Raw genomic sequence first — 26,667 nt, 5'->3', positions numbered from 1 at the left:
CCAGCACACACTGCAAAAACCCGACACACTACACTGTAGAGATATAGATATATTTGTGGTGATGTTGCATATTTAAGACAACTTTACATAATGCTTCCAACACAGTTTTGGCATCCTCCCCTGCAGCGGGGCCAGCCCCTCTCACCCCAATGTCCCTCCACAGCCCCGGAGCACCCCCCGAGGGAGCGGACACAGGAGAGGTGGGCAGGGGTGCCGGCAGGTACCTGCCCTCGCACACCAAGGTCTCCATCCCCTCCATTTTACAACATGCCTCTCACAGCACCAGCATCCTTGAGATGGGGAGCACAAGGCCTGCCAGGCGGGGAAGCCCGGGGCTTCGGAGGAAGGCGAAGGATGGCACAGATCTTTGGAGATGGCAAAACCCTGACCAGCCAAGGCTGTGAGCCACTGGCTCCTGCTGACCCTGCCTGGAGCAGAGGGGTTGGGGCAGACAGTCTCCAGATCGACCCCAGCAGCTCCCCTGCCCCAGCCCTGCGCAGGGACAATACCCCTTCCCTGGCTGCAGGCAAGAAGGGAAGCATTCTCCCAGGCTGAAAACCAAACCCAGACTTCTCCACACAGCATCGGTCTTGGAGAAAGGAACGTCGCAGGCAGTCCCCAAGCCTGGGAGGACGGCAGGGAAGGGGGATGCTCTGCTGCATCCCTTCCCCGGAGGAGACGGCGTCTCTTCCCTGCGGAGGAGGTGGAAGCAGAAACAACGGAGAGCGGATGGAGCCGGCTGGACCTCGTCTTGCCTCTTTGCTTTTTGGCCAAGGAAGCACAGCAGATCCCGAGAGCTCCTGCCGACCCGGGAGAAAAGAAAAGGTTGGGCCAAGGGGCCGTGGCACAGGGCAGCCCTCCGGGCACAGGAAGCTGATCTCTCATCCGCAGCAGGACGTCAGCCCTGTGGATGGCATTTTGGCAGGGGACTGGGGCGTCCCTTTGCTGAAGCGGAGGCGGCAGGGTCTACAGCAGCTTGTTGGGACTTGAACCATGAACCGAGCGCTCCCCCGCTTGCTGTTGCACAACACACACCGGCAGCTCCAAATATTTGGCACAGTCAGGCAGCTGCTTTGGAGGGCAGGCAGCACCCCACAACCAACCCTGCCTGAGGGGCAGCAGGGTGCAGTTCCCCAGCAGCCCCCAGCAGGAAACAGGGAAACAGCAAAACAATAATAATACTACTAATAATTAAAAAAAGAATGTAAACGACCCAGCACCCTGTCCTGTAGCACCAGGACACCCAAGAGAACAAGGTATGTTACAGTCTGAGGGGAGATGGAGACACAAGGACTTCCCGGTCAATGCGGGGTCTCGTCTCTATTGCACTTTGCATCATATATATTTTTTTATATATATATATTTATAAAAATACAAACTAAAGGGCTGGGGTGGAGGGGATGAGATACAAGCCCTGGGCCAGCAGCAGCTCCGTGCACACAGCAGGCTTTGACCCATTCTGCTTTTGCCTGTCCCTAGAGTCCCCTGCCAGACCTCCCAGGGGGGCAGCCAGCAGCACAGGGCCTGATCGTGCCGAGATCCAGGCCGGGGCTGGGCAGGGTGCTGAGCTGGTCCAGAGCCTGCCCATCCCCCAGCCTTTCCTCCCTCCCCCATCACCCCTTCCCGAGGCTCCAAGGCCTGGAATAACAAATGCACAGCTCTTCCCAGCCGCCAGCGCCATCTGTGCCCCTGCCCGACGAGCGCCCCGGCAAGCTCTCCGTGGCCAGCAACTGCCCACTCCTGGGGGAGGTGGGCAAGACTGACCTCACACCTCCCCCTCCACCCAGAATACCCCACAGGAGAAAGTTTTCCCCCACCCGGAGGTTCCCATTCTCTCTTCCTCGAGTGACTACGGTGCAAATGGCACGGGGTGATGTAGTCCGGATGCTCCTCACTCCCAAGGCTGCCACCCCCCCCGGCTGCTCCTGCTACCTCAGCCGCCCATCAGGTTTGACGGGCCCCAGTTCTGATTTGGGGTCCGGGGAGAGGGAGCTCCAGGACGTTTCGCTGCAGGTCTCCAGGGAAGCGCAGGCGGAGGGGCTGCCGACACAGATGTCTGCCACGGACCAGAAGGTGCTGATGGCGCTGTCCGCCCAGTCCTCCAGCGCCTTGCCCGTCAGCTGCGCCTTCTGCGCTGCATCCTCCTCCGCCTCCTCGGAGCGTGGCAGGTTGAGGATCCCCCCCAGGCCCTGAAAGCTCTGCTCCATGTATTCGTTGCGAGGGGGCCCGCCGTGCAGCCAGTTGCTGTCGTCTGGGCAGGACAGGGAGAGAAGAGAGGGGATCAGCAGCGCAGCAACATCCTGGCACCCTGCCGGTCCTACCACCACCCTCCCGGTGAGGCTCAGCACCCCGTCCCTTTGTAACCCCAGCTCTCCTCCAGCCCGAGGAGAGGGGTGCTGCTGTGGGATGGATCTAACTGACCTGCAAACGGGCCCTCCGGAGCTGCCCAGGGGTCTGGTTTGAGGACTCATGTGGGCAAGGGGACACCAGCGGGAAGGATGGCTCCTGCCTTGTCATCAGCTGCAGCCCAGAGAGGCCAGCACTGGGGGGAAGCACCTTGGACTGCCAACAGGGAGACCCTCCCATCCAGCCCCAAACTCCAGAGCATCCTCACCTTTCCTGAGAGGCTGCTTGCGGTTGAAGGTCTGGGGCACTACCAGGAACTGGTTCTCCCCCAGGGGCTCCCAGAACTGGAGGAGGCGGATGGTCCAGACACCAGGGCGCAGGGGCCGATTCAGCGGGGGCTTGTACTGGGTGAATTCTGCCTCGGCATCCACCGTGATGTCGTAGGAAGCAGCAATGACATAGGTGGGGTCGATCCACACCACCGTGGCTGTCAGGTTGGGGCCCCGCGACCACTTCTGCATGGCCACCGGCTCGTCAAAAGGCCCCATCAAGCCTCCAAAATTGCGGAAGAGTCTTTCCTTGGGGTCCCACTCCGTGCCCACCTGAAGGGACAGGAGGCACAAGCAGTGGGACGCTGGACAGGGAAATGCCATCAGCTCAGGTTTTGCATTTCACATCCCCAAACCAGGGAAGGCATAAACTTTGGAGCCCAAAGAAGTGCACACCCAACCCTCCGCAGCTCTCCTGCCTGCACCATGCCAGCACTACTCCAGCGGTGTGATGCCTCCTGCAGCTGCAGGTGCTGAGCATCACAGCCTCCGCTCCTCCCTGAAAGATCCCCTTCAGGCCTTTTCCCCAGCAGTCAGCTCCACACACCACACAGAAGCCAAACTCCTGGACAAAGTTTTGTTCTCAGACATAACAGCAGCACCGTGTCCCTCTATCCCCACTTCATGCAGATGGGGCAGAGGAGGAAGGGCAGCCTGGTGTGGAAAAGCCAGGAAGGAAAGTGGGCATTGTGAGGAAGCTCTCCCCATTTACCTCAAGGTTTTGTAAGCGGTTTGCCTGCCCTCCATGACCTGCCAGTTTCAGAGCTCCTTGGGGCATCATCCACACCTCCAGGGACTCTGCCTGCCCAGTTGCCGAATTCTGCACTTCCTGCATCACCAGGTAACCCTGGAAACGGTCGTCATAGAAATATAAGTGCACACTGGATGGGAAGCCCCGGGGCTCAAATCTGGAGAGAGACAGACAGAGAGGTTGCACATCTGAGCATCAGCATCCTCCCAGCATGAGATGCAGGCCACCACTCAGAGCCTGGATCGAGCCTGCAACAAATACACCACCTGCAGAGCTTGTCAGCCTTCGCTGCTGGCGTGGACGCAGCTTTGCGGAGCCCCAGCCTGGAGAAGGCCGTGTAGAAGGTGAGGGTGACATCACTGAGGCCGCTAAGCCCGTCGACGCGGTCATAGATGTTCTCCCAGTATGCCTTCAGGGCCGGCGTGTTCGGAGGGTAGCTGCCGTAGAGGTGAGTGTCCAGGATCTCCAGCACCTCCTGATTCACCGTTGACTCAAACTTGCGGGCGAAGAACGTGGGTCTGGAGAGTTGCTGGAAGAGCACAGGCATTTCTGACAGTGTTGGCTGCACCCACTCTGCCCTCCCACCTGAGCGGGCAGCTGGGAGGGAGACAGACCCGAAAGAAACATGCTGGGACCCATCCTAGCCACTTTGAGGACACAGGCTAAGGAGCAGCAAAGCACAGCCAGCCTCTACGTGGGATCCTCTACGACAGGATCAGTGGGAGCATATAGTACACTTACTGGTAATGCAGATGGGTTCCCATCTCTCCCACTGCCTCCCCCTTTCCGTGCTCAGAAGCAGCCATGTGTCATCGAGCTCCTTCGCTGCAATCTCTATTCAGATGGGCCCCCACCCTGCAGAGCCGCTGCGGAGCCCTGCACGAGGCCTGGCCACATGGCACAGCTTGCAGGATCAGGGCCCTACGCTACATAAGCCCAGGACTGCTAGAAAATCCTGTTAACTTCTCTTTTCAGGGCTGGGTGTATCTCCCCCAAACCTTCCTTGTTCAGTCTACATCCCTACACACTGAAAGCACGGGATACCATCTGTCACAAGGCACTTTATCCTGCCAAAGAGGACCGCACTCTGAACTGGTTTTACTGAAAAGGTATTTGCCCCAAGTGATAGGTCTGGAGGAAAAGAGCAGTTAAATGGAAGAGAAAGTCTGGGAAGAGGAGCAGCACTGCAAGCAAAAGCCTGGTTGCTGGGCAGGACAGTCAGCGTAATCCCGCTGCCCGAGTGTTTACAGACACGTCTATGCCGAGCCAATCCTGCTCCTGTCCCTTGTGGGGCTGGGCTGAGGCTTGTGAGGGCATGCACAGCAGCTGGCATTGCACCCAGGGATGCACCCGCAGGGGAGCTCAGAGAGGAGAGAGACAGGGAGGAGGGGAGAGAGCGGGAGGAGAAAGGAGGATCTTTTTCACCTGTAGCCGGAGGAAGTCCTGGGGTTTGAAGTCATTTGGGGAGCACCCGCACCAGTCGACTATGTGTTTATATTGGCACTTACAGCCCAGCTTCCGGTTCCAGTTGGTCACTCGGAGGTTGTTATCGACCAGTGTCTCGCAGGCGTGACTGTTCTCCAGGACCGTGTGGAAGAAGGACTGCACAGGAGAGAAGGGACAGGACACCCAGTGGGGATGGAGGACGGGTGGTTAACAGAGATCCCCCACCCCTCACTCACAGAGAGAAACAGGACAGACCTCAATAGCTCCTGAACAGAATCCTATCCCTGTTCTCCCAGCACAGGGCAACATGTAAGGGACCAGGCTGTGCACCCACACTGGTCCTTATCTGGCCCAGATGAGCGTCTGGACCTAAAGCAGGGCTGGATATAAACACGACCCTTGGCCCGTCCATTCCTCTCTCCCCTCTTTCATACCTGGCTCTGGACAAAGGGGAGGCACAAAGCTGCCTGAGCAGAACCAGCAATGCCCTCCGCAGCTACCCAGGGCGGGGATGAAGTGGGACAGAGATGTTAAGTATAGTGGGAAGAAAATCTGGCCCATGCCCCACAGTCAGCACGCACCTCGGCTGGCAGGAGTGTGTAGGTGTAGAACTGGCGCAGCTGGGACACCAGTTGGTCATTAGCATAGACCACGTACTCCACGAAGCTGCGCGTCAGCGAGAACCAGTCAGAGCCCCCATCCACCACGATGCCCTCGGGGATGTGGCGCTCGCCCAGCCGCCACATGTGGGAGTCACACTCATGGAACAAGCGGTCCAGGCCCTGCTTCTTGATAAACCTGGGCACAGGGATGAGGGGTTAGGAGTGTCACCCACTTTGCCAGGTGCAGCTACATGCAGAACATCCCCCCTGCCCCAACTGTTTCAGTTCTTTTCTGAAATCCCTCCTTTTTCTGTTCCTCCAGCTCAGCTTTGCCCTTAGCTGGGATTACCTGGCATTGTCTCGGCCATGAGACTTCAGGAAGTTCTTATCTCGGTATTTGGACAGGAACATCACCAGCTCCTCATTGGTCCTGAGGTGCAAATTAGAAAGCATTAACAGCCCCTAAGGTAAAGCAGCCCAGTAAACATTCATACTGTGAGAGCCGTCAGACACAAGGAGCCTAAAGCTGCTCGGTGGGTGCTGACTCAAACCCTTGTCCCATTGCTGAGGAGACACAGATGCGGCCTCTCTGCTGTCTGATGCCTCACACGTGTGTTCCCCTGCAACACCCAGACCATAGGAAAAGGTACTGGCTGGGCTTCTCTGCAGAGATGGGACCAGCCTGGCCCTGGAGCATCATCACCAGCACGTGGGTGCAATCTCCAATGCCATCTTCCCTCAGCTCCCTGCTCCTCCCTGCTGCTGCAGCATCACGCAGCCCAAACACCTCCATCACCCTCCCCTGCCCCAGTAAGGTCCTCACCTTGTGGGGTAGTCAGTGGCGCTCAGGTTGATGAAGAAGTCCCAGGGCCACTCGGGCAGTTCCAGCAGGTCCTTCATGCTGCGCAGGTACATCTTCAGCAGGCTGGCACCTCCCCAGATGGTCACCATACGCCAGGGTGTCACGCGGATGTTGGGGTAGTGCTGGGCCAGCTCCACTGCCTCACGATGGAGGTAGTTGGAGCGCTGCCAGGGAGCAAGGCTCACGCTCAGCAGGGAGCTCGTCTTCCCAGGGCCCTGTCCTCCTTGCTGCCAGCCCGGGGTCAGCCCTTACAGCAGCCTCCACAGGGAGGGGAGCAGCAAGACAAGACTGCTCTGGGCAGGGGAGACAGATCCTGCTTCCCTGGTGTTGCAGAAATAGGCGTGGGAGGGTCACAGCTCCACCAGCAGCAAGGACAAACCCTACCCAGCCACGTCCTCTGCTCACCACCCCCCCACGCCCCAGCACCCTGTCCCAGTGACCAATCCGGGCACTGTTATCTCCCCCTCTCCCCTCACCCCTGTCGCATACCTTGTCAACGTGGATGTAGAAGAAGTGCTGCTCGTGGTACACAGCCTTGATGAGTCGCTTCAGCTGGCGAATGGCCCTGCCATGCACAACCAGCATGTAAGCGATGCGCACAGGCTTGCTGGGGGGCACCTGCTGCAACCGGCTCTCGTCCCACTGGATGACAGGGCTGACCTTGCCTGTGTGGGGAGGGAGGGGGCTGTCAGCCGTCCCCAGCCTTGTCACCCACCACCCTACCACCCACAGCTCCTGATAAACCAGGGAGACCTTAGCAAGGTGGGGGACAGCAGGGAAGAGCTCGGCCTCAAGCAAACCCCATCAGTGCAGCCCAAACTGGCTGCAGTGCCAGGCCATGGTGGCACATGCAGCCCCTTGCATTAAATTGACAGAGCCACGGTGGGAAAGGGGGGGTGTCCTTCTCTGGCCCTTCAAAACAAAAGATGCAGCTGGGCCTGCCTCTGACCTCTGCAGGCACTGCAGGGTGGGATGAACAGCCCGTCTTAAGTAAGGGTGGCACAGCTTTGATTGGATTACAGAGGCAGCAGTAATCTGGGAATCAGTGGCAGATTGAGGCCACTTTTTGCCGGGTGGGGCAGTTTGGTGACATAAGGAAGGCAGCCCACACACCTGGCTGGGATATTGCCGATGCCCAGGGTGACTGGGAGCACCCCAGCAGGACTCACCCGAGAGCTGGCAGTGGCGAGGCACTGACTGGGGCATGAGGCTGCCGGCCCGGTGCAGACACACCACGTTGGCGATCTCCTGTTGGCACTGCTTGCTGCTGGCCCGGGCCAGTGCTGAGAGGGCATCTTTGCCCGTGATTTCACACTTGGGGGTGAAGCTGTTCTCGGTGGGCTGGGGAGCCCCCTCCACACTGCCTGTGTCGCCCTGCTGGAAGATGGCTAGCTGGGCCTCCCCGCGCAGCTCTGTCAGGTTCCTCTGGCTGGAGGAGTCCGGCACAGCCGGCAGCCTCCGTCCCGGTTTGTGTCTCGCTGTGACGGCTCTCACCACCTTGGACACCAGTGCCCCGGGGCTGTCTGGCCGTCCCCGCCATCGCCCGTGCTTCCGGCTGGCGCTGCCCCGGCGCCCAGCAGAGCTGTCCGAGTCCTTGGAGCCGTCACTGCTCTCGGGCAACCTGGCTTTTTTCTGCCGCTCCTGTGCCAGTTCCAGGTGGATGCAGAAGAGAGGACAGACAGCATTAACTCGGGCCTGCTTCCCCCCAGCTCTGCCAACAGACTTCCCAGAGCATCCCTGTTCCCAGAGCTCGATGCTCCCTGTTCCCACAGAGCTCAGTGCCGCAACGTGGCAGGTGCTCTGGGAGCAGCCACTGCACAGTGAAGGACATCAAACGGCCCCTCTGCCACCCAAAACCCCAGGCTAAGACCCCACAGCACCTCCCTGCATGGTCCTATGCCCCCCTCATGGGGACAACTCCCTATATGCCAGCAAGAGAGACCTCGATTTGCAGACCCCGTCATCACAACACCCCAGATGCACAAAGAGGGTCTTGCTTTCTACTGCCAGACTAAACCGCCAAGGCCGGTTGTGTCTGCACCAGCCACCCTCTGGGGTCCTGCGTGGGCAGGGGCATCCCCAGATGGTAGAGACGAGCACAGGGCTGCTCTGGCTGGAGGTGGTTATTTTACTGGGAAGCAAATGGACCGGCTCTTCCCTGCCATGATCATGCTGTGAGTCCAAGCCCAGCGCATCCATCTTGAAGCCAGGGTCCTAGGTGGCTGCAGCTGTGCTCTCTGGGGCTAAAAGCACTGGAGAGGCATTGAACAAGGTCCTGTCTGCGCTCCCTTCCCTGGGCCCCGGCTTCCCACGCTGGGCTGGAGCAGTCACTACGATCGCCAGCTTCTCTAGAAATCCCTTTAACAAACCCTCCCGCCAAGCCAAGCGGATGTGTAAAGGGAGCAGTTAATTATGCTTCGTTACCTCTGCCAGGCTGTCTGATGAGCAGAAACGAGTCAGCCCTGGGGAGAGCAGAGAGTTGGGAAGTTTGGATGCCTACGAGAGCCGCGCTCGTAGGAAAGCGCTTTCCCAGCGAGTTGTGCCCACAGGGCTGGGCCCGGGCCCGGGCCCGTATGCCCCCAGCCCACCACAGGTGGTTCTGGACAACAGGCAGCAAAGCAGCTGCCTGCTCCAGCCAGGCCTCCCAGGGCTATCTCACAATGCCCTCAAAACCGTGCCTGCCCAGCCACTGTCCCAGGCACCACGGGAGGCTCATTGGGGACTATTCCCGGGCAGTGGCATCTTCCAAGGATGGGCAATTGCCTCACAAGGACAGTGGGACCAAATTAGCCCCCTGCATAAGCCCCCCCTGTGGGCATAGCTACTGGGAAGGTCACAGCCAGGAGAAACCACACTGTGCAAAGGCTGGAAAGCATCTGGCAGGATCTGCCTGCTCTGCAGTCCCTGAACTACCCATGTTGTGGTGGCACAGCTTGCAAACCATGGCTACCCAGGAAGGGGCCAAGCCACTGCTTAACTTCCGAGGGGCTGGCGTCAGCGAGGATCAGCCGAGCCCCCTTCCGCCCAGACAGGCGTCACAGGCGGCCCGAGACAGGCAGAGAACCATTCATTAGTCACTACATAGGACCATCTGTTCAAGAGTTATAAACCTGTTTTCTCCGCTGAGCATCACAGGAGAGAGGAGTCGGGAAGGCGACAGGCAACGAGCGAGTCTCTTCCTGCAATGACAGGGCTGAGCCAGCAGACAAGACCCGCCGGCCCCACTCGCACCCTTTGCTCCCCAACACGCCTGGCTCCGGGGACAGCCCCTGTGCGATGCCCACCCTCGGTTACAGTCCTGCTCATCCCCCTGGAAGGAGCCCTGTTCCTGGCTCACGAGCGTGCCTGGCTGCTTTCCCCAGTAGGGAAGTCGTTAGAAGCATCGCCAGCCTTTCTGGAGCTGCCAGTTAACGAACTCAATGGCTTCTAATTACTGCACCACAGCAGAGCGATCCCTCCACCCCAGCCTGGCAGGGAACAACTCCGGCCACGTTGCTCTGCTGTATTTAAGACTCATACGCAGGACTTTTGGTAAGCCTCCCCGTCCCCCTCCTTCCAACACACTCAGACAACTCCAGGTGCCAGCCAGAGGTCAGGTCTCCTGTCCTGCCTCCCCTGATGTGACACTGCCATACCCACAGTGCCATAGAGCTGTGGGTCAGATATCTACCTGCACCCTGTCCCCAGCGCAGGTCCAACTGTACCAACATCTCCAAGCTCTGCCACTGCGAGCAGCAGAGCTAACAGCAACTGGTGTCCTGCAGGATTCCCCTTCTGGTTGACTGACTGGTGGCTGCCGCATACGAGCACTCATCAGGCAAAACCAGCGCCAAAATGTTCCAAAGTCACCAGAGGAATCCAGATGCTTGATTGCCAATCACAGCAGCAAAGGCTTAAACCTCTCAGTTAAAATGGCTGGAGCCCCCTAAAACCAAGCTATTTGTGGGGGGGAAGTAAAAGTCAAAGAATCTAAGCAAAGCTGGAATAAAAGATGTTTCATAGGAAGCTTCTCTGGTGGCCGCAGCACATGGAGGACACCAACACACAGGCCCCAGAGAAGTGCCGCCTCCTGCCTGGAAGGAGGAAGATAGCAGGCAAAGTGGGGGAAGAGGCGTGACTGGGCTAAAACTCTTCTCCCAAGTGACAGATCCTCTTCTCCACCCATGAGGACACTTTGCGGTTTGCATTTTCCTGGTGCCAGCTACACTGCGGACCAAGCACTCTAGGAAGCTCCTGCACTCGCTCAGGAGCCATCAGCGTCACCACAACAGAGGCAGGATCGCTTTGGTCCCTTGGGCTCCCACCTTTGTGTGCAGACAGGCTCGCACTGTCTGCAGTGGGGATGCTGTCAGTGAAGGGCTAGGTACCGATGGGAATTTCCTCTCCCATTGGCCAGCCTGGACAGGGATTATGGTGTTTGATCCCAGTGGAACAAGGTAATTTGGCTTCCAGGAGGTAGGAAACTCAGTGTTGACCTGGGTGGATGGAGACTGATCCAGCTTCTGCTGGTCCGCACACCACAAAGCATCTGCTTGGTGAATAAAGGGAGCCTGCAGGACTTTGAAATCAGGCTTGGAAAGAGAAGCGACATGATCCAAGTGGCACGGCCTTCTCAAGGAGGGTTGGACTGGTGGCTCTGATGTGGCTGAAGCCCATTACAGGGCAGCAAGCAGCTGGTGCTGCTGGTGCGAGATGGGTTTACAGCCTGCTCCGGTGAAGGCAAAGATCCTCACTCAGTCTCTGCTCAGGCCACACCGGGGAATCACCAGGGATGGAGCCTGCCAAGGTGGGGAAGCTCTTCCCTCCCCTATGAAGGGAAGAAAAGGAAACCAGCAGGCTTTGAAGAACCAAGCAGGACAGAGAAGGGGGCTGCCACTGGCAGAGATCAGAGCAGCCCTTTTGGGAACACCTGGGCAGCACAGGCAGCTGCCAGCCCAGGACACAGGGCTGCAGCACAGCCTCCGAGTGCTGCAGATACCCCAGCTGAAGGCACTCGTCTGGAGGGGAAGGTGAGCTCGCCCAACTCTGGATGCTCCACAGCGTTTACAGGACTCTCCCTCTCTCTCTCTACAGCAAGTCACAGCCCATTCATGATGGGGAGAGCCAGGTTAAAGCTGTGTCCATTAGTGGGAAGGAGCCATTTACTCTGACAATTAAGAGATCCCAAGGTTCCCCAAATCCTTTCGCACCCGCAAGGTCAGGCTCTCCTGGGAGGGTTCCTCCAGCTTTACCAGAAATGCCCCAGGGGAACGGCGGCTCCTCCAGGTCTGGCCAAAACCAGAAGCTGCAGGAGGGCATGGAAACCAAGAGCTTTGCCATTTTATAAGAAATAAAGGTTAATTGGACTTTTCCCAGCTTGCTAATGGGTTTGGGCTGTCCGTAAAGTTCAGGATGGTTCTTGCCTTCTCTGAAGAGGCTTGTCTGTTTCGAAGCCCTGGAGCCAGGCCTGCTCATGGTGAACCATCCCCTCTCCAGATGAGGGGACCCATGGCCAAACCTGTCAGCTGCCCAGGTCAGTTTTGGGAAGAGACATGGGGAAATCAGGCAAGGACCAAGGCAGAATGAGCCAACCCGGGAAGCCGTGCAGGGCAGGAGCAGAGAAAAGCAGACGAGCACTGCAGGACGGTGCAGAGGGAAGGAGAAGCTGGGAGCAGTGAAGTGATTTGATCAAGGCCACAGGCAAGGGGCAGTCAGGCACTCCTGGCTGCCAGAGGAGTCTGCTCTCACGCTCCCAGTGTCTCCAGATTGGGGGCAACTTCATGTCCCCTCTCCTTGACGCATCTATTCCTTGGTTCTGTTTTGGTGGTGGGCATACAGCAGCACATGAGGGTGCTCACAGCCATTCCCAATGGCCCAAGAGGAGGCCTGGGGCTGGGAATTAAACTGCTGAGTGAGTGGTTGCCTTAGAGACCTTCCCCCCTGCAAGGGGGCTGCCCAGTTCCCCTTCTCACCTCTTTGCTCTCAAGGAAAACTTTCTAGTCCTGTGAAAAGACCTGCTGACCACTGGGTCACTCTCCACACCAGGGAGGCACCCCACGATGGGGAGGGGAAGTTCTCGCCCCTCCAGAGATCCCCACGTCTCACCTCACAGCCACTGGCTTTGCTCTGCCACAGCTAACACGCTCACCCCATGTCTGCTCACCTCTAGTCACACGCTGTCCCTGCCAAACCTGGCTTCACCATCGCCCTGGGGCTTGTTGGCAGCCTGAGGAGTCTCTACAGCCCCTGGAGCAGGAGGGTCCTGCCCAAGATGAGGAGCTCCGGTGCCATGCAGATATTTGCCAAGGAAGCCCATACAGGGACTCCCAGTCCTTCCCCAATGCTCTTGGAGAAACCAGCTTCAGCCACCAGTCCACCCAGATGCAGCATGCCTGGATGCAGACCAGGCAGCTCACGACAAATAAATAAATTCGAATAAGCAACCCAGAGGTCAAGAGCTTTGTTTGAAGGTGGCAGCAACATGCTCCAGAGGCCTGGGTCCTCCTCGATACCTGCTCTGTATCTGACCTTGGGCAAACACCTTCGCCAGCCTGTGCCTCAGTTTCCCCACACATAAGAAAGAGGTGACGCCTTTTGCCTTAGCAGAACGTTCTGGTAGAAAGACAACAGATGACTGCAAAAGGTCCTTGTACCCTTGCACTTCACAGGGATATCCCTGACTGGACCAGCTGAACAGAAGCTGCCACAAACTTCCTGAGCTGCTGTACATGCTCTCCCCAGCTCTCTGAATTACCATATGTTTTCATATTTTCTGGCTTGGATGTCACTGACCCCAGCTTTCTGCAATGTTTCCCAAATCACAGGGAAGCTCAAGACCCCCATTGAGCCTCCCACGCTCCCCACCCCATGCCAGACCCCGACTGACACCCCCTGGGCCACAAGCTCCCCTTCTCAGGTGCCACAACTGCTGCAGGTGGACCCACTCACAGGCGACCTTAGAGACCTTCCCCCCTGCAAGGGGGCTGCCCCGTTCCCCTCCTCACCTCTTTGCTCTCAGGGAAAACTTTCTAGTCCTGTGAAAAACTGTCAGCCCTGTGCTGACCACGGGGTCACCCCCCACACCAAGGAGGCACCCCACGATGGGGAGGGGAAGCTCTCGCCCCTCCAGAGATCCCCACCTCTCACCTCACTGTCGGTGACCCCACAGTCACTGCCCCCCAGCAGCCTGGGGCCTGCGGGACCCCCCACCCACCCCAGGGACCCCGTCCTGGGACAGGGCCTCACCAGTCCCACAGAGACACCCTGGGGGGGGGGGGCGGGGGGGCACCCCTTTTGTGTCCCCTCCCAGCTCCAGAGCAAAGGGACACACCAGCCCCCCCCGGGCACTGTCCCCCCAGGGACCCCCACCTCCCACCCCAAGCGCCTCTCCCCCCTCAACAGCCCCCTCCCAGCACGCACCACCCTCCTATAACCCCCCTGACCCCCCCGCCCGTCTCAAGCCCCTCACCTCCTCCCCTGTCCCCCCCCCCAGCCCCTTTATCCCCCCCCGGCCCCCTCACAGCCCCCCCAGCCTCTTTATCGCCGCCGCCCCCCCGTCCCCGTCCCCTCACCGCCCCCTCAGCCCCCGCCGGCAGGCCCCGGGCCGCCGGTCCGGCCCTCCCCGCGGCGCACCTCGGCCGGTCCCTCCTCGTCGAGGCCGGCGGAGGTCCAGAGGACGAGCCCCTGGAGCAGGAGGATGGCGAGGGCCGTGGCTACCGCCAACCGGTACCGCCGGGCCAGCTTCCGCGCCCGCCCGCTGGCCACCATCGTCACGGCCGCTCCGCCGCGGCAGGGCGGGCTGCGCCGGCGCGCGCCTCCCGCGCGCACGCGCCGGGGGGGGGGGAGGGGGAGGGGGCGGGGCCGGGGGCGCGCGGCGCGCGGCGCGGTGTGTGGGGGGGGTGTCGGCCCTGCGGCGGGCGCGCGCACCGGGGGGCGCGTGCCCGCGCGCGCCGGGGTGGGGCGCGCGCGCGCGCCTGCCTGTGCCCGCGCCTGCACCCGGGGCTGTGCGTGTGTGGACACGGGTGTGCGTGTAGCCGTCGGGTACGTGCATGCGTGCACCATGGGTATATGCGTGTCTGCGTGCGTGCACCGGGGGGTGCGTGTGTTCCTGCGTGCGTGCGCCGGGTGTGCGTGCCCGCGCGTGTGAGGCACCCGGGGTGCGCGTGTGCACACGCGCGTGCATGCGTGCGTGTGCGTCTGTGCACTGGGGTGTGCGTGGCCGCGTTGCGTGTGTGCCTGTGTGTGCGTGCGTGTGGTTGTGTGTGCGTGTGTGCGCTGGGCTGTATATCTTCGTGTATGCGCGTGCGTGCGTTGCAGTGTCCGTGTTCGTGCACTTGTGTGCAGCAGGGCGTGCGTGTGGGCGTGCACGTGTGCCCTTGGAGGTCCATGTGCTTGTGAGCAGCAGGGCGTGCATGTGCTTCTGCGTGCGTGCACCAGGGTCTCCCTGCGCGCACTGGGGTGCACGCGTGCTCGTGCATGCTGCGGTATGCACGGGCATGCGTGCGCTGCAGCGTGTGCCTTTGTCCTCGTGTGTATGCACGCTGGTGTGCACACGTGCAAATATATCTGCATGCTGGGATGGGCACATACGCAGTTACCTGTACTGGGATGTGCCGGTGTGCCTCAGGAGGTGTGCGTACACCCGCATGTGTGTATTGTGGGCACTTAACGTACGTGCACGTGTGTGCACAGGGGCATGCACACGAGCATGTCTGTGGGTGTGCACTGGGGTGTAGGGCCGTGCATGGACTGGCAAGTGCATGTTGGCGTATGGGCACAAGCCTGTGAGCACGGGGTGTGTGTGCACAAGCACACACACGTGTGCACGGGGGCACATCCATGTGGGTGAAGGTCCCTCCCATGGAGCAGCCTGCTCTGCACCAGCATGTCCGTACTGGTGCTGAGTTCCCCGGTCCCCTTGCAGCCAGTTACGGGGCTGGGCCCAGGGCCCGGTGCCCTCGCGGGACGCTCACACCTCCGTTCCTCCCCGCGGGCAGCGTGCAAGGGCCTTACCGAGCCTCGGGGAGCCCCCCCGGCCCCGCGATGCTGCTCAGGGGGCTCTCAGCAGTGAGAGGTATCGGCCAGCCCCCCCCACCTCCGCTGGCAGAGGAGACTTTTTTGGGTGCCCAGGGGCGAGTGCCGAGTCTGCTGCTGCCCCAGACCCACCGGCCTGTCGGAGCGAGAGCAGCCCCGATGGTGGAAAAAACCCGCACGAAGCTGTGGGCACGGCAGGGCCTTCTGCACAAAAGCATCCAGCTGCAGAGCTCGCTTTAAGGAAAAGAAGAAAGACCCCAGTCCTATTTCTGCTGCGATAAAACCTGAAAAGATTCAAAACCTCTTTCAGGACACCCACTCAGTAAAAAGAGCTCCAGGCGAGCTCCTGGGGGGTGGCTGCAGGGAGAAGACAGAAGTGCCCTGGGATGGAACCTGGGCTCCAAGGCAGACCTTCACCACAGGAGCCCCAGCTTCGCTGGCCGACCCCTGCCTTCCCCCCCCTAAAAACTGCTGTGGGGCAAGTATTTTAGCAGGGGAAATAGGAAACAGTGCCTGGGTGGAGATAGCAGCTCCGGAGCTGTGACCTCCTGTGAGCTTCTTGGGCAGATTCTGCAGATAACAGCGGAGGGAACCGCAGCAAAAGGGTTTTAAGGGGAAAACTGCCCAGAAGGTTTTAAGGGGGAAGAGGTTTAGATAAGAGGGGCTTCGTTGGGCTGCAGGAGGGCTCTGTGCAGCCTGCTGAGCTCCAGGCAGGCTTCCCCGTGTAACAGGAGCAATTTGGTCCGTGGCCACGTCTCTACAGCAGCAGGAAAAGGCTCACCATGTGCAAGAGTGGGATCTCGGTGCAGGTAACAAGCGGGCAGCCTGTTTCGGAGGCAGCCTGGGTGCCAGGGCTGGGAGTGAGCACAGGGACAGCTCTGCCTCAGCTCTCTTCCCTCATGGGTGCTTTGACCAACGCGTAAGCGAGGCTCGAGCCAGAAAACGCACGGCCTGCCATTAAAAAGGACAAAAACCTCATCATCCCTCCTCTGCTGGAAGAAATTTGTTCTTCCCTGTGTTCTTCCCCTGTTCAAGATCCGCGCCTTGCAAGGCGTAAGAAACAAATCACAGTTTAGTGGTGTTTAGAGGCTGTTTATCGAGAACAAGTCAGAGGCATTCCCACAGCCTGTCGTTTCCCAGCTTGCCAGGTAGCAAGAGCAGTTTGGGAAGCAGTTGCACAGCCCTGGGGGGTACAAGAGCCGTGCCCCCCTACACCGGCTTCTTAGCCAGGGTATGCGCCCCGGTACACGTCCCTGGGGAAGGAGGAGCAGGGTGGCTCAAGCAGACGTGCTTTCTGATGGAGAGGAGGGAAATGCTCCAAGGAAAGATGGAGGTGCTCCCCAAATCCCGCGCTCCTCCCCAGACCGGCGGGAGCAAGAAGCCGGGCGCACCCCTAGTTCATGGTGGAGGGGGATAAAACATGTCAATCCACCCAGCAGCCCCCCAGATAATCCCCTGCCCCCGCATTAGACCTGCCACTCACCTCACACTCAAGTTCCTACCAGCTCATGACCAAAACCATTTATTACAGAAGTTACTTAAACTCAGTTATTGCCCAGCTTCCTTAGAAAAGCCCCAGGCAGCAATAGGCACATCTTGGCCCCAACACGAGCTCCTCTACCTGCACAGCCTTCTGCTTTTTTCACCCCTGGCTTCAACCTTGTGGCTTAAACCAGCCCAGAGCCAAACAAAGCCCAAAGAGCAGAAAAAAGACACTTCCCTCCTGCTTATGGAGCCAAGGCTTCCCCAGCAGCAAGCAGACCCAACTGGTCTCAAGCCCAGGCTGGCTCCCTGGGGATTTGTAGCCCTGTGGCTCTGCCTCGATTGCTCTCCTGCTGCTGGGGGGGGGGGGGGGGGGGGCACAAAAGCAGGGCTGACCGCAGCACCCCATCTCCTTAGAGAGGGCTCTGTGCTTGGCTACGTTCATGATCTCCCCTTCCTTAAAATCTTGCTGTGGCAAGAGCAGAAGAAAAGCTCCTTCTCTGCTTGGATCATCCTATCTGCTCATCTCTTCTTCTGTATTAATTGGGGGTTGCAGGCTACAGTAATTCATTAATGAGCCAGGCAGCGGGGGATTTCCTAGCTCTGTCCTGCCGGGGTTTGTCTTTCTCCCCAGCTTCACACGAGCTCCCCGTTTGCCCAGGAACCACTCTTCTCTCCAGCAAGGCTCGATTGCTGCTTCTGACCCTCTGCCTTCCCTCCCTGGCCGGGAGAAGACTTTTCTCTCCTGCTGAGCACCCCTGAGTATTAACAAATTTTGTGACAGAATATATATGTATTCCAGTGACAATTATTCCAGAAGTCATCCCCTGTTACACTTGAATGAGTTATAAAATACGGGTGCGACGGAGGGAGGGTGGAGAAGGGAGCAGGACTATGTGGATGTCAGGGAGCATCCCTGCCTGGCCGTATCCAACTCCCTCACCCATGAGGTTCACCGCTGGGTGCACACAATGGCTCTAGAAACTGAGCCTAGCTCTAAAAACGAATTTCCAAAATACCCCTGTCCTGTTGAAGACCTTCCTGTATCCATCCCCTCCTGCTGTCCCTCCTCGCTCAGGCTCTGCCTTGCAGGTCCCCAAAACTAGCAGCCCAGAGCTGGGATCTGCCTGGAGGAGGTGGTGGAGAAGCAGCTCTAGGTGCTTCCAGAAAAATCACTGTTCCCTTTCGGGAAGGGGTGAGTTACAGGAAAGCTTGTGCACCAGGATGGGACATCTCCACTTTCAGCAGATTCCCACAGCCAGAGCTCAGAAATCATGATGTTGGGGCAGAGTTGGTTGCACGGTGTAAATCAGCATCCCTGCCCCTGGAACCAGCCTGGCTGTGTGGAGCTACAGCGCCCAAATTCCCATGGCAAGGGAAAACTTGCCTACCTGGGCAAAACCACTTGCATGGGACTGTGTGTGTGGAAGAGCTCAGGTTTTCTGCTCCCAGCCCTCTTTCCAGCAGGAGTCAGCCCTTCCAATGCCAAAAATGCAGAGGTTTTACCTGCCAGGCGTTATTTCTCTTTTCCAGGCAGCTGCCCTGAAACACCACTAACGCTGGAGAAAAGGCAAATTTCTCATGCTCTTCAAGTTACCTGAAAAAGCTTGAAACTCTTCAGCTGTTAAAACTTTGGTGCTCAAAATGGCTCTTGCAGAAGGTGCTGCTGAACACCCCACCTTTGCACACCCCGAGGATGCCGCACCCTTCACCCCCCGTGCACCCCCATCATGAAGCTGGCGGCTATTTCTGCCTTAGCGCAGCAGCGAGGTCTTTAATTTAAGTAAGCCATTTAGTTCTTTTTTTTAAAGCATGAAAACTACCTCCAGATATGGCATAATGGGACCTGGTTACCTAAAAAAAAAATCCAACTGATTCCTCCTCCTGACTCCTTCAGAGAAGGGGTGTTATTATCTCCAGTAATAAATGGGGGAGCAGGAAGAGCAATATGTGATTTTCTTTTTTTTTCCCCAGTTCCACATGAAATTTGTGGCAGAAGTTTGTTCCCGTGGGTGCAGAGGGGTTTGCTTTCCCTTTTCTCCCAGCAATGGCTGGAATCTGGCTGGATGCTCCTTTTCATTACAAATTGCAGTGATGCTTGTCTGTGCCATCGCCGTTTGTTCCCTGTGTGCTCCCTTCTCTGAAGCCCGGCCTCAGCAGGGTGGGAAGGACCTCCTGACCGAACACAAGAGGAATTTTGCTTCCATAGGAAGATAAGCTTATATAGGAATAACCTATAGGAATAACCACAACTGTCATACCACTGACATCTACTTGCAGCCGCCTTTGGTTTTGACAGAGCAGGGATGCTCCACGTGGCTTCTCGAATAAAACAATTACAGAAATACTGAAACAAAGCGCAGGGGGCAAGAGCGTGCCCCAAGCGCAGCCCCATGAAATGTCCTGGTGGGGAGCCGTGCCTCAGCTGCTGGCAATGGGGTTGCTGGTTTGTGCTGGAGCAGCAGAGTCCTTGCCCTTAAAGATCTGGGTTGCCACGCTGCTGGAGTCCACCTGGGCACCAGTAAGGGGTCGGACCTGCTTTTGGGGCAACACTCTGCAATAATCCCTTTAGCGTGGTGCAAAGCTGCCGTACGAATACAGCTAAATACTGTGCTAGATGCTATCAAATTCTCAGTTCCTGTCACTGATAAAGGAGCAATACTTTACACGAAAGAACAAGAACGTATTTAGTGGGTGGCAGAAAATAAATTATAAGCAGAGAAGAGCAGGGTCACGGTTACAGCCCATCGTGTGCTCCCAGCCTGGGGGTCCTTGGGGATGACGGGGGAGAGAGAGCAGGAGCAAATCTCCCTGGGGGCTGTGGGACCAGGGGGGTCAGGGGAGACGCTTCCCAGCTGCCGGGCAGGAGGGACAGGAGTACCTCTGCCATATCCTTTGCACCAAGACCCTAATCCACTACACCCTCCACCCGAGCCCCCCAGTATTTGGATATAACAAATGCATTTGGATATAACATTTCTTGCTGTTCTGCTTCCCAAGAGCTGCCAGCTCTGCCTGGCATCGACATGAAAAAAGTCTGAGGGGACTAGCAGTTTTGGGAGCATCAGCCCACGTGAATAACACAGCCAGAGGGGCAAGCGGGGTGGGTGCTGGGTGCAGGGAGCCAGGCAGCCCACCCACAACCCCCAGCCCACCCTTGCCTACCACTGCCGGGCTCTTCCACACCCTGCCTGGCTGGTCTCTGGCCTGCGCTACCCCAATGCAAGAGGCAGTTTTTTATTCCCAGCACCATTGCTGTATGGGTGAGGTCTCCAAATGCAGAGGGATGATTTCATCCCACTCCACGCCTCCTGCTCAACCTCATCCTCTTCGAGGTTGCTCCAAGGAAATGTCTTAGCCTACAAGAGCAGCAGCTCCGCTGTCAAGCCAGCTCCTGCCCGAGCCAAAAGCCAGCCCGTGTCCCCCTGGCACTGCCGGCAGTGCGAGCAGCCACGGGGCCAGGGGCCGGCTCACACCCTCTTCACTGTACTGTAGAGCTCTTCTCTGGGCTGTGGAGCTGACGGCATGTTGGCATACGTAGCCTCTTTTTCCTCTTCCAAATGCTGGGAAAGGAGGGGGATAAACAAAAAACACCCTTCATGGGGTTGCTCCAGGGCAACACCATCTGCCATAACCTTTCTCGGCTGCTTTAAGCACCCAGGAGCAGCCATGGGGACCGGAGAGGGCACCCACGTTACCCAGGGTCATTTGCACCCCAGCTTGGCATGTCCCACTGCAGCTCCCTCCCTACCCACCCAGCCCATCCCGCTGCCCACCCGCCCCAGCTTTCCACCCACCGCCTCGAGCTCGGCACTGCTTTGCATTCTCCTACCTTATTGCTCTGCGTGATCTCCGTGTACTCGGTCGTGGTGTATGCCAAGCAGCGCAAAGCCTCGGCATTGCTGTACAGCTGGCTCTCGGCTGTGCCTGCGTGGTGGTTAATGTCCGCATAGTTCAAGGCATCTGCTCCCTGACATGCGAAGGAAAAGGATGAACTCTTAACCTACTGCTGCTCCCCTGCCTGCAGCCCCCAGGGATGGGAACATCTCCCGTCCCACTGCCTGTCCTCGTGAGAGCTGAGATGGCTGCGGGAGCGTTGGGGGCAAATTTGCAGCAAGGGCTGGCTCAACATTCCCCAGGGGAAACCTGGTTAGTGACACCAGCCCCTCCTTGAAAGCTGGCAGAAAACGTTAGAAAATATGTCCCAAGCAGTGACCGAAGATCAGCTGCCCCGCAGCCTCCTCAGGTGTGCTTTACTGCAGGTTCCCAAGGCTGTTCCACCCAGAGAAGCAGCTCCCATTCTTGGAGGGGCTTGGGGAGAAACCTCTCAGCTTAATCCTAAATTCCCTTCCCAGGAATACTCAGCGACAGTCACACAAAATCCCTGGTTGGGTCTTTCTGTTGGCAAATGGAGCCTGAAGGATCCCTCCCAGCCTAAAGGGCCATGGACCTCACTGAAAGCAAATGGCTCTGGCAGCTCGCTTGCTCAGCTCAGGGTGTAACATTTCCCCTCTCCAGGCGAGCTCGGAGCACGCCATCCCAAGACCTCGTGCGGTTTATCTTACTGTTCGCGATGTGCTGCGAGTCCTGTCCATCTCTACAGCTGCTCCGGAGAGGGCTGGATGAAGCATGGATGTGGTTAGACATGAGTGAAACCAGAGGAAAAGAAATGTACTAAAAAACTGCGCTGCCACTGCAAATCTCACTGTAAAGCAGGAAGGGAACCTGTTGCCCCATCAACCATCTAAACTGGAGCAGTTCTTCAAATAAAACCAGACCCCGCGTGCCAGCTGGTGACATCCCCTCCTGTCCCTCGCCATCCTTCACACCGGCCTTAAACTTTGCATCAAGCCTAGGGCAAGCCTGGCCTACGCAACCAAGTATGTCTGGAGAAGCTGACGGTGCCCAGACAAACTCAAGCGGGTACCGTGCCAGGCAGCACTCACCCCGAGAGCTGCCATTCCCTGCTCCCATGGGGATGAGACCTGTGGGATGATCCCACTGCTCCCTCGGGGGAAGGAGACCTCCTTGTTGGAGGTCTCAGTAGTGGACCCAGGAACTGGATGGAGCAGGTATGGAATGGGGGAGAAAAAATGAAATATAGAGGAAAAAACAAATATAGCAGAAGACAGGCTCTGATGCAGAAACAGCGTGTGTGTGGCAGTGACAGCTTCGCTTACCCTGCTTCCTCTTCCTGGACATTTTTACCAAAATGCCAGCAGCAATTGCAAGCAAAAGAAGAACCATTATGATTCCTGGAGTGAGGATGTGCTCAACCACTTGCAAGCTGCAAGAAAAAAAGAGTTTCTCTTCTCACACTTCTCAGAAGCAGACTCGGGAGGAACCAGCATGGAGCAGGCAGGCAGGCAGTGGCTGTGGGTGACGGTGCTTGCCTCGGGAGGCAGGGAAGCAGGCGTGGGGGTGGTCAGGCTGCAAGCTGGGCACGGAGCAAAGCAAACGGAAAACTGCAGAAGCAAACGGGTCTGAGAACTGCTGCGTCTTCGCTGTTTTAAGGATCGGTTTCTGCACCTGTTTTTTGTGCTCGTTTGACCTTGTTGTAACGGGCAACCAGGCGAGGTTGGTGTGCCAGCTACCCCTTGAGTGTGCTGATGGGAAGCCTCAGCTTTGCTCACTTCTTGCATCACCTCTAAGAGGCAGAAGAGGAGGGAGGAAGCTCTGCCACTTCGTTCTCATGCCTTCTCAGCTGTCTCTGCCAGGCTGCATGTGACTACAAAGCAGAACAGGACCCAGCCCAGGACCTGGGTTTCCCACAAGCAAACAGTGCCTCTGAGTTTTGGGGAAGGAAACAGGGTCAGCGTTGCAGCCAGAAACCACTTCTCACATGGTGATAACCTGCGCCTTGCTTAAGCTGCAAGACGGACAGGGAACAAGCAGAGCTTTGCTGGGGCCAAGCGACCAGGCACGCTGTGATTATTTTCCACGTGGAGTGGCTGGCTGAGAGGTTGAAATGCTGGTCTCTAAAGGCAAAAGCAGGAGGTCTGAATCCTTAAGGGAGGTGTGAAGAGCCTGGAGGGTTGCAGGGCTCCAGGTACACCAGAGAGACCTCGTGGAGGGAGGTGACCGCTGCGGGCAGGAGCTGGTACTCACTGTGGAGGGCCGAAGTGTTCGGGGTGGGAGTGACTTGATCCTGGTTGTGCAGACTCCCCCCAGGGAGCTGTCTCCGTGGGGACTGATACAAAGCTAGTGAGATCAGGGTCCTTGGTGGTCGGGGCTGGGGAGGAGGAAGAGGAAGCTGTTACAAAAAGAGGAGAGGCTCAGTCAGCCTCCCTGCCTCCACGGGGGAAAATGCTGCGGGTTTTGCAGAGACTCAGAAGTGACCCACTTACCGTCACACCAGGAGAAGCTGGGTCCCCTCTGCCACATCCAGAGCACACTCCTCAAGGTGGGAGGGCTGTAATCCCCTGCCCCTGCCCAGGGGCCTTTTCGTGGTCCCGGTCCCCCCCAAAATGTGCATGCATGCAGCAGAGTTCACCCTGCAGGAAGGGCATGTGGGCACCCCATGCCTAGACCGGTACTAACACAACAACCACATACAAGTGTCCCACCATGGGAGCTGGTCCCTGGCGAGGGGACGGAGAGGGATGTTCATCAGGGTCTGGTGCCCACAGGCACTGGCTGCCCCACTGCAGGAAATGGGGCAGCATGGGGGTGTGAGGAACTCCCTGGTATTAAAAAATAAGGCAAGGAGAGCACAGACAGGGCCAGCAGGATCTGATGAGAGGGGAAAATGGGGCACAGAGAGCAGGATGGTGCACCCCAGTGATGGGGGTGACTGACCCTGGGGCACCGAGAAGGGGCTGTGGTGAGACCTGGGCACGGGGAATGGGTGAAGGCAGCACCTGCCATGGTGGCAGCCTGCCCAGCCCTGGTGACACACCCTGAGGCAGCCCCACGCGGCGTGGGCACCCACCTCTTCCAGGGTGCCCCTCACTGCAGCCCCCGCTCCCAGCACTTGGTGGAAGACACACCAACACTGGACCTGGGGGACCCACAAGTACTGACCTGGGGACACGATCACCTTCACGTCGTCACTCTCATCAGGCAAGATTACGCTCTTTCGCACCCCGCAGCGGTAGATGCCCCTGTCCGACTTTTTCAGACCCTCCACGGTCACTGTGAACACCCGCTGTGCACGATTGTCCCGGATGGAGAATCGGCCCTGCCGCACCTCGGGCTGCAGCTCCGAGGTGATGATGATGTCAGTATCACAGGTGTAAAAGGTTCCCGGACGGCACCAGAATTTCGGCTTCGACTCCTCGCCGGGCTTGTACGTGCAGTTCACCGAGAGGGACCCCCCCGGGAATCCCCACACGGTGCCGGGCCCCCTCACCGCCCAGCAGCCTGCGGAGACACACGGAGCCGCGGGAGTGCCGCCGCCGCCGCCGCCGCCGCCGCGCCCGCCCCACCCGTCGGGGCCGCTCCCCGGGGCCGCTCCGGGGCCCGGGGGGGGTCCGGCCCGGCCTTACCTGGCAGCAGCGCCCAGGCGAGCAGCGGCAGGAGCTGCATGGCGGCTGCGGCACGGCGGCGCTCGGCGTCCTGCCGCGCCCGGTTCCTCGCCGCGGCGCCCGGCCCGCCCCCGGGGCCGCCCCCGCAGACTCGCCCGCCCCGTCGAGGCGGAGCGCCGGGACCCCCGCGGCTGCGCGACCGCGGGGCCGCCGGAGAAAAGAGGTGGAGGCGCGGAGCGGTGCCAAAGAAACTTTATTGCAGCCGCCGCCGCCGGCGGGAAGGGACCGGCGGGGCCCCGGTGCTGCCCACCCCCCGCCTGCGTCCGCGCCGTCGGGGCCGGGGCGTCCCGGGGCGAAGCGGCACCGGCTGCGGCCGCGGGGTCCCCGCCGGAGGCTCAGCCGCCCCGCAGGCTGACCCAGAGCACGACGGCACTGGCGGCCACCAGCACCAGCACCTGCAGCCCGGCCAGCACCGGGAAGACCCTGAAGGGGCCGGGGTTCCTCCGCGGAGCGTCCGTCCCCGCGGTGGGCTGCCGGGGGATGGTCGGAGGGAGGACGGGGTCCCGGCTGAGCGTCGAGGATGCACCTGCGGAGAGGGGGCAGATGCGGCGGGTGCCTGCCGGGCACCGACCGGCCCTTGTCCCTCTCCATCCCCCTACCCCCAGGTACCGTCTCCTCCCGCAGCCCGGCCCCGGCCCCTCCATCGTGGTCACTGGTTCTGTGCGGGGAGTGTGGAAATACGTGCAGGGACTGACCTGGGGACACGATCACCTTCACGTCGTCACTCTCATCAGGCAAGATTACGCTCTTTCGCACCCCGCAGCGGTAGGTGCCCCCGTCCGACTTTTTCAGACCCTCCACGGTCACTGTGAACACCCGCTGTGCACGATTGTCCCGGATGGAGAATCGGCCCTGCCGCACCTCGGGCTGCAGCTCCGAGGTGATGATGATGTCAGTATCACAGGTGTAAAAGGTTCCCGGACGGCACCAGAATTTCGGCTTCGACTCCTTGCCAGGCTTGTACGTGCAGTTCACGGAGAAGGACCCCCCCAGGAATCCCCGCACGGTGCCAGGCCCCCTCACTGCCCAGCAGCCTGCGGAGACAGACAGAGCTGTCGGAGTGCCGCTGCCACCACACTGACGCCTCCTGCCCCATAGGGCCTTTTCAGTGTGGGGCTTGAGCCCCTGGGGTCCCCTCAGCCCTACCTGGCAGCAGCATCCAAGCGAGCAGCAGGAGCCACATGGGCAGGCTGGCCTGGGCCACGCGTCAGGGCAGCCCTCCTGCCCCTCACGCTCCTTCTTCGTTGTGTGTCTGGGGCTTTTCTTCCTCTTGTGCCTGGGGTACCAAACCCGTTGCTGCTGGAGGTTTAGTGAGGGCGTGAGATTTCTTGTTTCGTCTGGTCTCAGCTGACTTCCTGCCGTCCCTGTCATCCAGAGCACTGCTGTGCACTGTTCTCTGAGTCCTGCCGCTGCACTCCTGCCCCCGCTCCTTCCTCTTCCCCATGGGCTCCCCTTTCTGCCCCGGCATGGCCCCCGTGGCGGGGTGCACTTCTGCCTCTCCCCTGCCTCGCTGCCACACTGCCCAGCTTCTCTGGCCAGGCAGGTCACCCAGCGGGGGTTCTGCCTCTCGAGGGGTGGCTCAGCCCTGCACAGGGACCCCCTGAGCCCCAAACGTGCCCCCAGGTTGGGGGCAGTGCTCCTGCATGGGCACCCTGTCCCCCCCTCCATGGGACATGCAGAGGGGGAGCCGCAGCCTCCTGTCCCTGTGCAGCTGGATGTGAGCAGCCATCCCCACTGGCCTGGCCAGCACGTCCCCCCGGACTGTCCCCAGCACAGCCCTTCTGCAGCTCAGTAGCCTCATGCCCAGCACCCTGATCAGGTCTCTCCAGCCTTCCCTCCGTCTCCATCCCTTGTCTCGTGGAAGTACCAGTCCCCTCCAGTGTCCTGTCTCCCACCCCTCAGCGACTGGCTGAGCCTGTGCTGGGTTGGGCAAACCGTTTGGAAGAAGCTCCCAGGGGTGAGGAAGGGTTTGGGGATATGTGGGGACAGCCAGGACAAATGCAGCCCATGCACAGGGACCAAACCCACGCTGGGTGTCACAGGGTCTTTCTCCTACAGCCATGGGCTGGTCCCAGCTCAGACCAAAGCCTTGCACATGGACCTGCTACCGATACCATCGCAGCTCTGCCCTTAGCAAAGGCGAGGAGACAGCTTTATTGCCAGCAGTTCTAGTTTAGCAGTGCTGAGGGTTTTCCTTGGCGGAGACACAACTGAGCTGTCCCTGTCCCTGACTTGTGCCTGGCCCTGGCCCCTGGCCCCTGCCAGTGGCTCTCTGTGGACAAAGGGTCCCTGCCCTGAGCATCACCCGGGC

At 59.3% G+C, this 26,667-nt stretch overlaps 1 protein-coding gene across 2 annotated transcripts; it reads right to left on the bottom strand.

Annotated features, from left to right (window-relative positions):
• Positions 1-36: 36 nt before the first annotated feature.
• Positions 37-25,592, bottom strand: XYLT2 (xylosyltransferase 2). 2 transcript variants are annotated; one of them, XM_069799137.1, is made up of 16 exons: positions 25,503-25,592; positions 25,052-25,390; positions 22,939-23,083; positions 22,011-22,117; positions 21,396-21,448; positions 20,663-20,800; positions 7,506-7,977; positions 6,826-7,001; positions 6,298-6,500; positions 5,824-5,904; positions 5,454-5,670; positions 4,852-5,028; positions 3,693-3,955; positions 3,388-3,583; positions 2,615-2,948; positions 37-2,251 (listed from the first exon to the last, which is right to left on the bottom strand). In XM_069799137.1, the coding sequence occupies exons 1-16, from the start codon at positions 25,537-25,539 to the stop codon at positions 1,929-1,931; spliced, it is 3,261 nt and encodes a 1,086-aa protein (XP_069655238.1). In that variant the 5' UTR covers positions 25,540-25,592; the 3' UTR covers positions 37-1,928. The 2 variants fall into 2 exon arrangements, with proteins under 2 accessions (XP_069655238.1, XP_069655237.1); XM_069799136.1 differs by lacking the exons at positions 20,663-20,800; positions 21,396-21,448; positions 22,011-22,117; ... (1 more) ...; positions 25,052-25,390; positions 25,503-25,592 and adding an exon at positions 13,948-14,134.
• Between the last annotated feature and the right edge of the window lie 1,075 nt (positions 25,593-26,667).

The sequence above is a fragment of the Haliaeetus albicilla genome, chromosome 12 (genome assembly GCF_947461875.1).
Source record: "Haliaeetus albicilla chromosome 12, bHalAlb1.1, whole genome shotgun sequence".
Classification (NCBI taxonomy): domain Eukaryota; kingdom Metazoa; phylum Chordata; class Aves; order Accipitriformes; family Accipitridae; genus Haliaeetus; species Haliaeetus albicilla.
The sequence above is the reverse complement of the archived record's forward strand: the minus strand, read 5'-3'. Positions and strand labels throughout refer to the sequence as shown.

Bases quoted from the DNA above. Each gene is read 5' to 3' on its own strand.
- XYLT2 (XM_069799137.1), bottom strand. From the start codon at position 25,539: ATGTGGCTCCTGCTGCTCGCTTGGATGCTGCTGCCAG. The intron at 21,449-22,010 runs GTAAGCGAAGCT...TGCTTCATCCAG, and splicing joins GTCCAGGAAGAGGAAGCAGG to CCCTCTCCGGAGCAGCTGTA. The intron at 3,584-3,692 runs GTGGTGTATTTG...GTCTCTCTCCAG, and splicing joins AAGGCTGACAAGCTCTGCAG to ATTTGAGCCCCGGGGCTTCC.